The 13,391-nt window shown below is 39.8% G+C and overlaps 1 protein-coding gene across 6 annotated transcripts in view; it reads right to left on the bottom strand.

The window, feature by feature from the left end:
* Positions 1-13,391, bottom strand: part of rnf157 (ring finger protein 157) — a 110,802-nt gene that overhangs the window by 22,087 nt on the left and 75,324 nt on the right. For all 6 annotated transcript variants that reach the window (XM_062970629.1, XM_062970626.1, XM_062970627.1 and 3 more), the window contains exons 5-13: positions 12,703-12,820; positions 11,061-11,127; positions 10,723-10,766; positions 8,828-8,875; positions 5,913-5,984; positions 4,583-4,742; positions 4,143-4,255; positions 436-674; positions 220-328 (exon numbers count right to left, since the gene is read on the bottom strand). In XM_062970629.1, coding sequence (XP_062826699.1) covers positions 220-328; positions 436-674; positions 4,143-4,255; positions 4,583-4,742; positions 5,913-5,984; positions 8,828-8,875; positions 10,723-10,766; positions 11,061-11,127; positions 12,703-12,820 — 970 coding nt within the window. The remainder of the gene's footprint in view (positions 1-219; positions 329-435; positions 675-4,142; positions 4,256-4,582; positions 4,743-5,912; positions 5,985-8,827; positions 8,876-10,722; positions 10,767-11,060; positions 11,128-12,702; positions 12,821-13,391) is intronic.

Raw genomic sequence — 13,391 nt, forward strand, 5'->3', positions numbered from 1 at the left:
CTGCAGGATTACAGCAGCTAGAGTGTTGTCATATACCTAAGTTTCCAAGATTCAGCAATGAGTGGCAAACCAAAATCATTAGGCTCAAATCCTAGAAACTTTGAAAGTAAGCTGGAGAATTCATCCCTTCTAATATTTGTTCTAGACAACCAACCTGTAGGAAAGAAAGTTTAAGCAGCAGCGTTTGAATAAAGGACCCAAAATATTTCAAATAACCACCTCTTCTTGAGGATGAGGAGATTTCTTCCTAGAAATCCTGATTTCAGATTCACTGCAGGCCTTCTCATCTTCTTCTTCATGTAGTACTGAGGAATTCTGGGATATTGACCTGGGGAAGGACAAAACAACCTCATTCTAGTAGAAAAGGGGCAGGATTAAAAGGCTATACATAGCTACATGCCATCAAAAGCAAAAGTGATCCTTTGGGTCACTTACTTAGATAAGCTCTTCTTCAGCTTGAGTCCTTGGCTGCCACAATCAGACAAACGTTCAAGAGGAGACAAAGTCCTGAGGGGTGGCAGATGGCCATCACTCCCATAGGAAGGCAGCATGCTGGATACATGGCTGTCTCCAAGCACATGGAGTGGCAGGGCTGCTGGAGATGGAGCAAGAGGCCCATTAAGAGCTTCCAGGAGGGAAACCACCTCATAGCCAGGAGGGATGTTCTCTGAAGACTAAGAGGAAGCAGAGATAGGTATAAAAAGACACTTCTTACAGAACAGAATCACTGAATTCTAAAGTTGAAAGAGATCACTGGAGCCATTCAGTCTATCCCCCTACATGATCAAAGCACTCGTAACAGATGGCCTTTCAGGCTCTGTTTAAAAATTTCCAGAGGAGATTCCACCATACTCCCAGACAGCAGTGTATCCCATTGTCAGGAAGTTCTTCCTAAGGTTCAGGGGGGGATCTCTTTTCTTGTAATTTGAGTCCATCGCTCCATGTCCTAGTCTTTGGAGCAGCAGAAAACAAGTTGTTACATTTTCAATATGAGAACTTTTCAAATATTTAAATATGGCTACAAAGTCACTTTTTAACCTTCTCTTCTCCAGGCTAAACACACCCAGCTCCCCAAGGCACTCCTTATAGAGCAAACATTTGACCATCTTGGTCGCCCTTCTCTGGCCATGTTCCAGTTTATCAATATCATTCTTGATTTGTGCCACTCCAGCTGAGATCTAACTAAGGCAGAATAGAGTGGTATTGTTACTTCCCTTGATCTAGATACGATACTCTTATTGATGCAGCCTAAAATCACACTGACTTTTTTAGCTGCCACATCACACTGTTGATTTATGTTCAGGTCCCCCCTTGATCTCTTTCAGATATACTGTTGTCAAGCCAGGTGTCACCCATCCGACATTTCTGCATTTCATTTTTTCCATCTCTGTAAAGTCCCTTACAGTTCTTCCTGTTGAAACTCATTGTATTACTTTTGGCACAGCTCTCTAATCTGCGTAATGCCTTTGGAATTCTAATACATCATTTGGGATATTAGCTACCCCTCTTAATTTGGTTTTATCTGCTAATATGATAAGCATGCCCTTATCAAATAGCTGTATATATCACATAACATTATTTCGTTTGTACATTTTGTTTTGAAACAAATTATTTCAGTTTCTTTGCTGGGGTTGCTTTATATGGGAAAAAGGGGGACTAAATTTGACTTAGTGAAAAAAAGACACACAAACACTGAGGACCAGAGCCATTTAGCAACACAGCCTTACAAACACAGAGAAAAAGAAAGAAATGGAGAGGAGTGACTATGAGTGGGTTCGAATAATCTCAAACTAGGGTTTCCAAGTGTCCATACTGTAAGGGATATCCCTCATTGGGATACCAAAAATCCCTATTTTGGGGGTACTGGCGAAATAGACAGTGCACAAAAAGATGGTGTCTCTGTGTGTGTTTCTGTTGTGAGTGTAGCGGATGCTTGCCCTTTGTGCTCCATTCTTAGAAGGGTGCTCAGACTTCTGTCAGTCTGAGGTCATGATGTTTCCAGGGATTTAGGTATCTCACATGAATTGAGGTCTCTCAGAAGCCCAGAACTCTTTCTAGATTCCCTTCTTTTGCAAGACAAGAGAGGCAGGCCTGCTTAAAGTAACCTAAACAGTCATGACCATCCCTAATTGCCATTTTGAAAGCCTAGCATGACACAACTTGCAATTACATGCAGTCCCTGAGTTACAAACATCCAACTTACAAATGACTCATAGTTAAGAAAGGGGGCGAGACAAATAAAGTGAGAGAAATCTATCTCATGAACGGAAATTCACTCTTGGAATAGTTACCATGGGGAAAAGGTGCCTCCACTGAAGCTTTATCACCAATCCTTTTTTCCACAACAAGCCAAATTTTTCAAAAATCTAGGTATCACAAGGACAGAAAGTGATGTGAAATCTTAACTCTTCCCTGTGCTATCCGAAGGTATATATATTGCCTGGAGTTATATTTTAAAATGTGCCTGTTCCAACTTATATACAAATTCAACTTAAGAACAAACCTACAGAACCTATCTTGTTCGCAACTTGGGGACTGCCTGCATTCAGACAAATCTTCACAGCCATGAGTTTACAGTGCACATCACTGTGTTAAATATGACTGATTTGTTCCTTCATAATCTAGATGAAGCATAAGATTTATTCAGGTTTTACCTGCTCTATCTTCATGTATAGGGGATTTACATGGGGGAGGGGATATCCATGCACAAACAAAGTTATCATTACCAAAGGAAAGAGTATGCCTGAATTCTTCTCCCTAATATCTAGCTTTCTAAGCACAACATTGTTTAGGAATCAATTTATAATTTAGAGACACACTTAATAATGCTATCTTCCCTCTGCAGGTTGACAGAATATTGTCCGAAGAACATTCTCAGTTTTTTGTATGAAATAAAACTCAAATGCCAAGGAATTCTCAGTTCTATACTAAATCTGCATTAAATTCTCAGGATTTAGAAGATCTGCAGAAGTCTAGGAAGTACTGGTGGGAGTAATTACATACGCTACATCAGTCTTAAGCAGAAACATATAAGGGTAAGGGAAAATGCTGTTGTGTAATCCTGGAGGCCAACAGAGTTCTAATTCCTGATTTAGATTCTCAAAGGCCTCCACTACCCAGAAATCTTCCAAATCTACAATTCCTCTGGGCTCCCCCCCCCCCCCCCCCCGGCTTTTGACTCACACAGCCTTTACCTGCTAGATTCTAGCTGAGACTTCCTACCATAATGCTAGAACCATTTGGAAGAAAGAAAGTCAACTGTTCTTTATTATGTATGCTCATAAAGCATTTATATATCACCTCTCAGTTCACTAGAACCCCGAGGCAATTCTTTTTCACTTGAGTATGTGTGTGTACATGAACATAAAAACAGCATTAAAATATCAAGATATACATTATGCATTTGAAAAATAAAAACCAGTCTTCATATCAAAAATATATTGAATTCTTACAACGTATTCTATGTATAAGCCATTTTTGTAGCTGCATATGCTTTATTTTCCAATAATTGTGAGAGAAATTTCATTTCTGAAAAACATTACTATTATGTAGTCCTTCTTTCAATCTAATATGATTTGTTCAACTAAGATGGGATGTTCATTCAATTTGTTTTTCCTTTATGCAATGCAAGATATGAAAATCAGTCTTCCTTTCTTTTCACACTGAAATGCATTAATAAAAATGCCGTGAATATACTCTGAGGAATATGGGAAACTGACACTCCTGGCCACATGCCTGATTCATATTTGCAAACAACACAGGTCTTTTTTCATACTTTGCCAATATAGTAAACTTCTGCACAGCACAAAATGTGAAATGCCTTTGACCCACTTTAAGGGCTTTTCAGGGTTCTTTCTTTCTTTTTTTTTTTTTTTACAAATCTTGCTCCTGACTGTATAATTTGATCAATTAGCAACTGTTAGTCATATTTTTCTTTGCATCCTCTAGTTTGCACAACAGGTCATAACAACCTCCATGTAACCGAATCATAAAAAAACTTTTGAAGCCTGGCACTTACAAGGAAGTCTTTCCCTGTGTTCAGTGTTTCTACAGCAGAAAACCAGCTTGACCAAGATGATGTGTGTAAGTGTTATCATGTACGTGTGTGTCAATATTTAAACTGTTGGCACATCCATACTGACCGAGTGCTCTTCTGAGTCTGATGTCTGGGAGGAGATGATGGGGTTAAAGCTGGTTGGGGAAAGTGGTCCAAGTTTTTTCCTCATGGCTCTGATTTGTAGCAACGCTCTGAATGCTGAAGAAGAAGAGATAGTTGTAGGAAACAGGAGAGGGAAAAAGATGAGTGACTTCCAAAAACACCAAAGCCACTCTTCAAGATTTCTTCTGACAAACATGTGCTATAGTTGGCCATGATCAGTCACCAAAAGCCAATAAACACAAAGCAATCGCAAGGAAGGACTGGCAAAGACAAGCTATGACCAAGTGGGGCTCTTTCAGTTTTGAATACAGAATGCTTGCCTACATGAAAGCATTGAGATGGATCAGCTACTCGTTTTCCAAAAAGCAAAGATGACCTGCTTTGGTCCAACATCAAAACATAAGAGCGAGCAGGGGAACTTACGCAGCCTGCAGATGGGGCAGTTGTTGGCTTGGTATCGCAGGGTATCAGCACAAGTGTTGCACAGGCAAAGATGGCGGCAAGGTAAGATCAAGGTATCCCGTACGTCTGAGAGGCAGACCACACACTCTGCACTGTTGTCACTCACCTCGTCCTCTGCCACCTGAGTGGGAGAAGAAAGCAAAAAGAAGTCTTGTTTGGGATCGTGGCTGGGTGAGAAGGGAGGTCCACACTAAGTGAGAATAAGTGGAGACACTATTCAGGACAGGTTTACAGAACACTCAGAAGAGAAAAACAATAAAATGTAAGAAGTAACCAACCTGATCCAAATAGGTGTTATATCATTATTTTTAGCAAGTGTGAGATAATATCACTTCTGAAGGCTGTTTCTGCGGCTCTGATCCCCTGTCTTCCCATTTTCCTTTTGTCAACATCCCATTTTTAGAAGTGACAGTCTATTTATGGACTGTGCTACAAAGTCAATACCACTTTTGGACAAGGCTTATACAGAGCTAAATCAGATGAAGGAGCATGAGAATGGGCCAAAATGAAAAATTACACCCCTTGGAGGATTCAAAGGGTGCTATTAGAGTAAAAAACCGGGGACGATTTAGGAAGTGGTGAAATGGGAGCATAGGCTCTGCAAGTTACCGATCACTCATTTATTATTATTATTATTATTATTATTATTATTATTATTATTATTATTATTATTATTATTATTATGTTTATTTATACCCTACTTTTTCTCTCCACAGAGGAGACTCAAAATGGCATTTATGTTTCCACATACAAAGCAACAGACCTACAAATAGACAGAAAAGAATGTATGTATGTTTATATATACAGTAGAGTCTCACTTACCCAAGCTAAACGGGCCGGCAGAAGCTTGGATAAGCGAATATCTTGGATAATAAGGAGGGATTAAGGAAAAGCCTCTTAAACATCAAATTAGGTTATGATTTTACAAATTAAGCACCAAAACTTCATGTTATACAACAAATTTGACAGAAAAAGTAGTTCAATATGCAGTAATGTCATGTTGTAATGACTGTATTTACAAATTTAGCACCAAAATATCACGATATATTGAAAATATTGACTACAAAAATGGCTTGGATTATCCAGAGGCTTGGATAAGCCAGGCTTGGATAAGTGAGATTCTACTGTACTTATATTTTATAGTGCTACATATAAATGTGTATGTCTGCATCGGATAGATGTAGTTTCAGCATTTCTGCTTCAGAACATTTATATCACAAAATCAAACTCTGATTGAGTCCATCTGTATGCAACATGCAAACTGCCCTGCATCTTCGGGTCAAGTTCTTACCTTGGAATCCTGTGTGTTATATTTGTTTTCAATACCATAGATCTCCTGAAGCAGGTAGCTCACTCCATCCACCTGGGAAGGTAGGAGGGGAAAAATAGTATCACAACATTCATAGTAAAAAATACAAACTAAAAATGTGATATCTCTGGGAACACATAGTAATGTGCATAGTTTAGAAAACATTTAAATCTTTTAAATCTGTTTTTGACTCGTTAGAACATTTAAGATATTTTCAGCTTACCTAAATTATTTTATTATTTTAAACTGTTTTAACCTATTGTTTTAATGTTATCTATAAGCCCCCTGAGATCTTCTTGATATAGGAGGGGATATATATTTTAATAAATTAATTAAGAAATATACACACAGGCGGTCCGTGGTCTCCAAGAACATGACAGATTCTATAGGCTTGTTCTTAAGCTGAATTTGTATGTAAGTCAGAACACATAAATTTTTAAGTTTAACTCCTGCTATATAAAAATATAAAATATTTATACTCCGCTTTTCTCACCCGAAGGGGACTCAGAGCGGCTTTTATATATATATATATATCGATCGCTTTGGATAGCATAGGGAAGGGTTAACACCCCGTAGTGTTTGTTTTGCTGTCTGAGCCCCTGTTCAGAAGATTTCCCCTCACTCTCTAATAATAAATAATAGAAACTTTATTGCCCTCTTTCCCCAAGGGGACTCGGTTTACACACCAAAAGAAGACCAAAACATTCAATGCCCTACGCAAATACAAACAATTCAAAAGTAATACTAAATAATACTAAATAATAGCCATAAACCTGTGACAAAACAGAAATTAACATCAAAATAGAAAACAGAATACGAATGTCTCTGTAGTAATTGGATTTTGAAAAATGTGTCTTGTTGTGGAAACAAGGATTGGTGCCAAAGTTTCAGTGGGGACACCTTTTCCTCATAATAACTCTCTCAGGAGTGAATTTCCCTTCCTAGGGGCAGATTTCTCTCACTTTCTATTGTTTTACCCCCGTTCTTAACTATGAGTCAGATGTTTGTACAGAATGCCTGTTTCCAGAAATTATTACAAAAACACCTGAATGGCCTCTATAACTTCCATCTCTGGTCATTATGCCATCTGTCTGCACATTGGAGGTCTTTCCAATGGGGTTCTAACCAGTCTCCCAGCTTTACCTGAGATGCAACTGGAGATACACCCAGAAAAGAGCAGCTGCTCCCAAATGGAAACCATATATATATTATTTATATCTTGCCTTTTCCCTAAAATTGGGGCCTAAGGCACAATCAAAACATAAATAAGAACACTAAAATGAAATTAAACTACATCCAGGCCTCTATGTTTGTGGGTTTAACTTTTGCGTATTTCATTATTCACAGATTCCACGTTTCTCTCTAGGTCTGCTAGTGTGATTCTATGGACAACCTCAGCCAGTTGTTACCAATGAGCTGCAGGAAAGGAACTAGAGAATCCCAAAGAGGTGTTCTTTTTAAAAAATTGTTTTTTATTTTGCTTTTCCCCCCAGTTTTGTGTGGGTTCTGCACTTCTCACCCCAGTGGAGGTGACTGTATTGACAATACTAACAGCAATTTAAATGTATGATTAAAATGATTTTATTCAAAAGGGTTAAAATAGTACAATTAAAACAGTACAGCAACCTCTTAAAAGTCTTTTCTTTGAAGATTTTCATTTCTGAAAAGCCTGTCAGTATATAAAAAATCTTAGTCTACTGGCCAAAGGACAGCCTACTGGCTGTGGCTGTGGTGGGACTGACAGAAGAGGCTCTCCTAAGGATCTCAAGCCCTGGGCAAGATCATTGGAGAGAAAGGGCCTGACAGATAGCCTGGATTTAATCCATTTCTGGGCACACTTATGAGTTGTGCCCAGAAACAGACTGGTAGCCAATGTACTTATTTACTATTTATTTACTACATTTATATCCCACCCTTCTCACCCCGAAGGAGATTCAGAGTGGCTTATAAGCTATATGTACATGCAATACATTATTTATTATAGCCAACAGAGTGACTTTAGGAAGAGAGTTGGGTGCTCTGACAACTCTCTTAGCAGCCCTTGCTTAAAATGTTTTCATCGAAGTGGGGGAAGGAAGTGAGGAGGCAGACCAAGGCACGCAAGAAGTAGGTATCCCACATGAATAAAATAGATTAGCTTTATTGACATTGTACTTTTGCACAATGAAATAAAATGCCTTCCCCAGCACACATTACAAAACAAGACACCCATCGCTCCACACCCCAACCATCACCACACAGCTCCCAATGCCCATCAGTGCAAAACCATGTAGTTCAACATAGACACAGCTCTAGGATAAAAGCTATCTCTCAGTCTATTTGTCCTTGTCTTTGTCACCCTGTACCATCTGCCAGATGACAATAATTCAAAGAAAGAATATGCTGGGCGAGATCGATCCCCAAGAATGCTCTGAGCATTCTTAAGGCTGCAGGCCATATAAAGTTCTTCCAAAGAGGAGAGAAGGCACCAATGATTCTCGGTGCAGAAGTGGTGCACAAGTCCTGCCCTTCTCTCGCAATTCTCATTAGGTCCACTTTTCAGTTTTGTAATGTTGATTGATGTATTTTATGCTGCCTTTATTTCCTTGGTTTTAATTGTTTTAATTATATTGTTTCTGTTATGTGTTTTAATGTTTGTACCTTGAATTCTTTGTTTATTCTGGGCTTGGTCCCCAGTCCCTTTGGGGAGATGGAGGCAGGTTATAAGAATAAAGTTATTATTATTATATATTATTATAAGTGATAACCCTTTGGAGCGCGTTCCTATCTGCCACTGTGCAGTTACCAAACCATGCGCAGAAGCAGTAGGTTAGGACACTCCCTATAGCACAGTGGTAGAAATGACATGTTAGCAATCTACATAAACATATGAAAATATTCAGAAACCACACACTCACCACTTGTTTCTGTTTGAGGGGTTTCACACAAAAACTTCCATCAGCATGCTGAGAGAAAGACACAAATGAGGAGACAGAAACTTTGGCATCATTTTCTAACAATAGGTTTTGCAGAATACACTGAACAGAAACTGTTTCAAAAAACATGTGCACAGTGTTATAGAGTATGTTCATTCGATTCATGCTGCGCCCAGCACTTGAGAAATGTAAGTATAATTTCCCTTAAACTTCATCCCTTTTACACTCCCAGCATCATACTGCCCTATCTCATATCAAAGATAATTTTGTTCACAAGTTCAAAGAATCCTCCAATTTGTTTAATTCATTTCGCCATGTGGTTTTGTAAATATTTCTACATTTGCTGAGCTGTGAATAGCTCCCTGGGGGATGCACACAGGCTAATTAGCTGAATGAAGGCATGTGGAATTATCATGAGTTTGGATGAGATGTTCCCACCTGAGCTCTAACGGCATGTTTTCTGATTATGCACCACAGTGGCCTAAATATCATAAAGGCACTGGATCCCATCTGATCCTAAAAGTTAGGCCAGGCCAGTGATAGTTAGTAATAGATGGGACCACCAACAAATCCCAGTTGCTGTGGGCTGTATTTCAGAGGAAGGAACTGACAAAATAATTTCTAAGTATTTCTTGCTTTAAAAAAAAACCTTATGAAATGTATCATATAATTATAAGTTGACACACAACCTAAAGGCACACGGACCCCACAATAAGAGACAAATGCCACCTTCCTGACATCTTCCAGGGTCAGAAAAATCTTCAGTTCCCCAGTAAGGGCTTCTATAAGGACTACTTCTAAAACTGCAGATACTACTGTACACTGGACAATGGAAGTTCCTCATCCTTCCCATCCTTCCACCAAGGACACTAACATTTTTAACACAAGATGGAATTTTTGGGATGTCTCTAATCATTCTTTGTGGCTCTGGAATTATCTTCCTGGAGGGAAAGGTAAGTTGTGATTGAAGACACAATGGATCATGTCCACCAATTTCTAAGGCAAAGGTCCTGGCAGTAGCACATCCTCAGTAATACTCATTGCCAGTAAAGCAAAAGGGACAGGGTTGAAATGCCAGGACTTCTTGACTGGCCAGGATGACGAAATCATCTGCACTCATTTCAGGTTTCTCTGATCCATTTCATCTTAGCTGTAATTCTTCTAAGGTGCAGTGAGGAAGATTTTCGCAGAATCCTGCCATATTATGATTTAGCCCTAAAGGTAAAGGTAAAGTTTTCCCCTGACATCAAGCCCAGTCGTGTCCAACTCTGGGGTTGGTGCTCATCTCCATTTCTAAGCCGAAGAGCTGACGTTGTCTGTAGATGCCTCTAAGGTCATGTGGCCAGCATGACTGCATGGAGTGACATTGCCTTCCCTTTCTGCCGAAGCAGTACCTATTGATCTACTCACATTTGCATGTTTTCGAACTGCTAGGTTGGCAGAAGGTGGAGCTAACAGTGGGAGCTCACCCTGCTCCCAGGATTCAAACCGCCAACCTTTCGGACAGAAAGTTCAGCAGCTCAGCGGTTTAAGGTCTAGCCCTATTTTAATGCAAAATATTTGGGGGGGGGGGTGTTCTTGTTATATTAGATATACAAAATTGGAAACAAATTAGTTTGTCAATATGGATCAACACAGTTGGACTTTTCCTAAGGGTGTTGTTGCGTTCAAGATGAACAGCAGTGCTTCATACTTTACCACTACAACCCTGATCCATGGAAATCCATTCTGGGTGGTTTTACCTGCCAGCACCCCAAGCAACTCAACAGCCTTCCCAGTGCCGTTACCATACACCACTCTTGGACTGAGATATTTGAGGAAATGTGCTGCACAAAAAACTTTCTTGGATAAGAGATCAGCATGAAGACAACACTCACCTTCTCAAACGTCGCCAGAAGTACATGGCAGTGGCCCATATGTTCTGCAGGGTATGAAAAAAGCAAGGATGAGTGTAGGCAGGAATCACTTATTTTTCCTGCAGATGCCTGACTCTTAATTTGATGTAGTTTTTACAGTTGATAAAGATTAAAGTCGGATTAAATTAACTTGATAGAGTGAGCTTTCAGAGTGTACTCAAGAGGGCATCAGATGTACATCTGGAATATGGTTATCTTATCAGAAGCCGGGTTGTAAAAGTACTGTTAAAGCTTGCATGAACTCCCATTTTGGTACCCATATTAAATCAGGATCAAAACAATTTTAAATTATCCCTTACCATCTCCCTCATCTACAACTGCAAGGACCACCATAGGATAGATTTCACGGTCCAGGTCAAAGCCCAGCTGTAAAGAAGGGAAAAACAAGGTGGAAAAACTGTTAAATAGTTGGAGATATTATTATGCTTAACATATGCCAAGCAACTATATCTAAGAAATTGAGAACACGTGGCTTGCCATCCTAAAACTGCATCATTTTCACAGATGCTGGTTTTTATATATAGCTGTCTTATTGGTTTGCAATGTTATGTTTTAGAACAAATGGTTTTTGGAGACTCAGTGGAGGGCCGTGACTGCCGTGCTGAACAAAAAAGGGGGTAGTAAAGGTAGAGCAGGTTCTGGCACTCCCTGAAGTTCACCTGAATGTTTGTGGCCAGTGTTTGACCATTCTTTGACCCCCTCCCCCTTTACAGGCTTGTTAGGAAGATAAAACGGGCAGAAAGGAGCCCAGCTATTCTGTCTTGACCTCATGAAGCCAGACAAAAATGTAACTAATACATAATTAATCTGTTTCTTCCAACTGGCTGAACAGATGGAGAATAATCATTAAATGTATTTTGGAGTCTCTCTTGCACTGTTAATTCGCCTTTGTGAAAGCTGTAAGATGGGAAGGAAATGCAGGACATGGGCAACTTTAAATATGGGGTGTGTGACCTTTCTATCACTGTTACATCTTCTATTGCACACTTTATAGAAACAATGTTCCTTTTTGTCCCCATCTCACCCAGCCCTGATGCTCTTGAAAAACCTATAGCATCCCACATGATCACTCGATTACTTTGTTTTGCAGAACACCTAAAGTTACAATGGAGATAAAAAAACAAAGAAGTAAATGGGTTGGTGTGAGTTTTCCGGGCTGTATGGCCATGTTCCAGAAGCATTCTCTCCTGACGTTTCATCCACATCTATGGCAGGTGTCCTCAGAGGTTGTGAGGTATATTAGAGACTAAGCAAGAGAGATGTATATATCTGTGGAAGCATGTGGACAAATTCAACAAAAAGGAGGAAACCATGAAAATGAACAAAATCTGGCTACCATTATTTAAAAAACTCTAAAATCAGGACAGTAAATAAAAAACAACACTTTGAAAATGGGAATTTCAGACATGAAACAATCAGGGCCAGCTAACACCTCCCAACAAAGGATTCCCCAGGCAGGAAGCAGCCAAGCTTTGGAGCTGCAAGGCTTTTCAATGCTAATCAAGGTGATTAATTGCAACATTCACAATTGCCTCCAACAGACAGAGTTCTTTCTCCCACCCAGGACCTTCCACAGATATATAAACCTCACTTGCCTAGTCTCCAATATACCTCATAACCTCTGAGGATGCCTGCCATAGATATGGGCGAAACGTCAGAAGAGAATGCTTCTGGAACATGGCCATACAGCCCGGAAAATTCACAGCCACCCAGTGATTCTGGCCATGAAAACTTCCGACAACACAAATAAGTAAATGTGTGTAATTTCCCTCAATACTGTGGCATTCAATTTGGAAGGAAGACTGCACTTCGGAGCAAAACCTCCTAGCGCCTCTAGCACCTAAGTATCAAAAATCTGTTGTCTTACTAAAGAGCTGCTGCTCCTTAGTGATACCACAACTTCTTGAGCTGTCCCACTGCCTCATTTCTGAACCACCTTACCTCTTCTTCTGTCCATTCTGAGGGGTCAACAGTATGGGAAGGGAGGCAGAACTGCTGGCACACCCCTCTCTTGTAGTGCACAGTCTCAGATTGTAAACTGGTGTCTTTGGGAATGTAACTAATAGAGAAAGAGAAGGGCATAAGGCAAACAGCACAGAATGAATGTTTGTTATTCCTGCATTCCAGTTGGTAATACAGATTGGCGCACAAAACTCAGAGGGTCCCCTTCACCCTCTATTGGCAAATATGATTTCTTGGTTCTTGAAGGCATTTTTCCCTGACGGACAGGTAATATTTTTAACTTGTGTGTGCATAGTTTAAAATCAAATCTGCTTCTACTGATTTATATTAAATATTGTTATGCTATTTATTTATTGTGTCAGAAACAAATTGAGAAAAAAGCTATAATGTATAAAAAACCACAAAGTTAAAAACTTGGCATTATGCTAAATTTTCCTTGACTAGTAGCTGGCCACTAGGAGTGCCTCTGGAGTCACTGTGAGAAGGTCCTCCATTGTGCATGTGGCAGGGCTCAGGTTGCATTGTAGTAAGTGGTCTGTGGTCTGCTCTTCTCCACACTCGCATGTCATGGATTCCACTTTATAGCCCAATTTCTTAAGATTAGCTCTGCATCTTGTGGTGTCAGAGTGCAGTCTGTTCATCGCCTTCCAAGTCTCCCAATCTTCTGT

The sequence above is a fragment of the Anolis carolinensis genome, chromosome 2 (assembly GCF_035594765.1).
Source record: "Anolis carolinensis isolate JA03-04 chromosome 2, rAnoCar3.1.pri, whole genome shotgun sequence".
NCBI classification, from domain to species: domain Eukaryota; kingdom Metazoa; phylum Chordata; class Lepidosauria; order Squamata; family Dactyloidae; genus Anolis; species Anolis carolinensis.